Below are 1,491 nucleotides of genomic sequence, written 5' to 3' on the forward strand. Positions count from 1 at the left end.
TGTGTGTGTGTGTGTGTGTGTGTGTGTGTGTGTGTGTGCATCAGTAGATAATTATGTGTGCCTTCCAACAAGCGACACAAATGACACGGTGTGACACAATGGATCATTATATTTTTGTTGTTTGCCAATGTTAAACAAAGATGACATGATCATTGTGTCACACTGTGTTGCTTGTTGGAACGCACCTTATATAAATCCTATCTGGAATTATAAATAGTAAATTTTAATAAATTTTTTCACAAATATACATAATTTTGTACTTCAGATTAAGGATAACATGTTCTCGAAAAAAGCCTGGTGTACCATAGACCAGTAGCACTTACTTCATCTACTGATTAATTAATTAAAAATATTGATGCAGAAGAATGTTCTCCAACTTGCTCAAATTTTTCTGAAGATGATTCTCGGCCTGACAAGGAAAATAATATTCCTAAAAAGAGTATGTCAAATATTGATAAATATATAATGTGTGTGTGTGGGTGCTTGCGTGCGTGCGTGCGCGTGTGTGTGTGTGTGTGTGTGATTTTGAATATATATTTTAATTAAACAAGAATTTGTATATATATAAATGTTTCTTGTAAAGAAATTAACTGTTTATATATAGTTTGTAATTGACATACAATTTTTTAAACGTTTTGAGTTGACCAAATTGTTTGGATTTTGCTTTTTAATAAAATCCGAATGACTTTAGTTCAGTCCAATTACACTTATTTCAATTCTGTATTCTATTTAGATGTTAAATATTTCATTTTTTTCAGATATAAAAACCAAGAGATCAATAACAAATTTTTTTGAAGAGAGATTGACACAAAAACAGGAACATGAACATAAAAAACAGAAACGTCACGATGAAAGAATGCATTTAGAGACAAAATTGGTTAATGCTCTTACACAATTCTTAAATAAGTAACATTTCTACTTCGTGATATTTATTTAAAAATACTCATAAAAGCTTAATATCTATTTTATTATACTTTATAGATTATAACAGAGAAATAAATATTTTCATTTTTTCTCTCTTAAGAATTTTCGCTTAAAAATCTCTTAAGATTCAATATTTCTTGTTAATTACATAGAGAGATCTTTATTTTTAGTTTGTACCATGTGTTTATTTTTATTATTATATTTTCAAGATATATATAAAATGAAAGTAATACATCTGTTAACTGTGATATGAAAGATTTCAATAATAGTTCTACTCTTTTAGTACTCATTTAACAATATTATAATCCAAAGATGGGAAATATAATGTGTTATAAGTAATATGACTTAAATTATTTTTATCCTCTTTTAAGGCGATGCTAAAGCTCCCTGTTTTACCACATTCCTATTCGGTGAAAAATCTCTGTATTGGATGTACGGATTGCAAAAGTATTATTACTTAAATTATAGTACGCATCAACAGGACCTCAGCTGCACTGGATTTTATGAGAAAATCGAAAAAAAAATTAAAAATTCACTTACTTTTGGCTCGTACAGCTGTTACCTCAG

The 1,491-nt window shown here is 28.4% G+C and overlaps 1 protein-coding gene across 1 annotated transcript in view; it reads left to right on the plus strand.

Annotated features, from left to right (window-relative positions):
* Nucleotides 1-838, plus strand: part of LOC108770298 (uncharacterized) — a 1,937-nt gene extending 1,099 nt beyond the window's left edge. The window contains exons 4-5 of the mRNA XM_018521803.1: nt 266-439; nt 759-838. Of these exons, the coding sequence (XP_018377305.1) occupies nt 266-316 (51 nt within the window). The 3' untranslated portion in view covers nt 317-439; nt 759-838. The remainder of the gene's footprint in view (nt 1-265; nt 440-758) is intronic.
* Nucleotides 839-1,491: the final 653 nt, after the last annotated feature.

Source organism: Trachymyrmex cornetzi, unplaced genomic scaffold (assembly GCF_001594075.2).
Source record: "Trachymyrmex cornetzi isolate Tcor2-1 unplaced genomic scaffold, Tcor1.1 scaffold1238, whole genome shotgun sequence".
Classification (NCBI taxonomy): domain Eukaryota; kingdom Metazoa; phylum Arthropoda; class Insecta; order Hymenoptera; family Formicidae; genus Trachymyrmex; species Trachymyrmex cornetzi.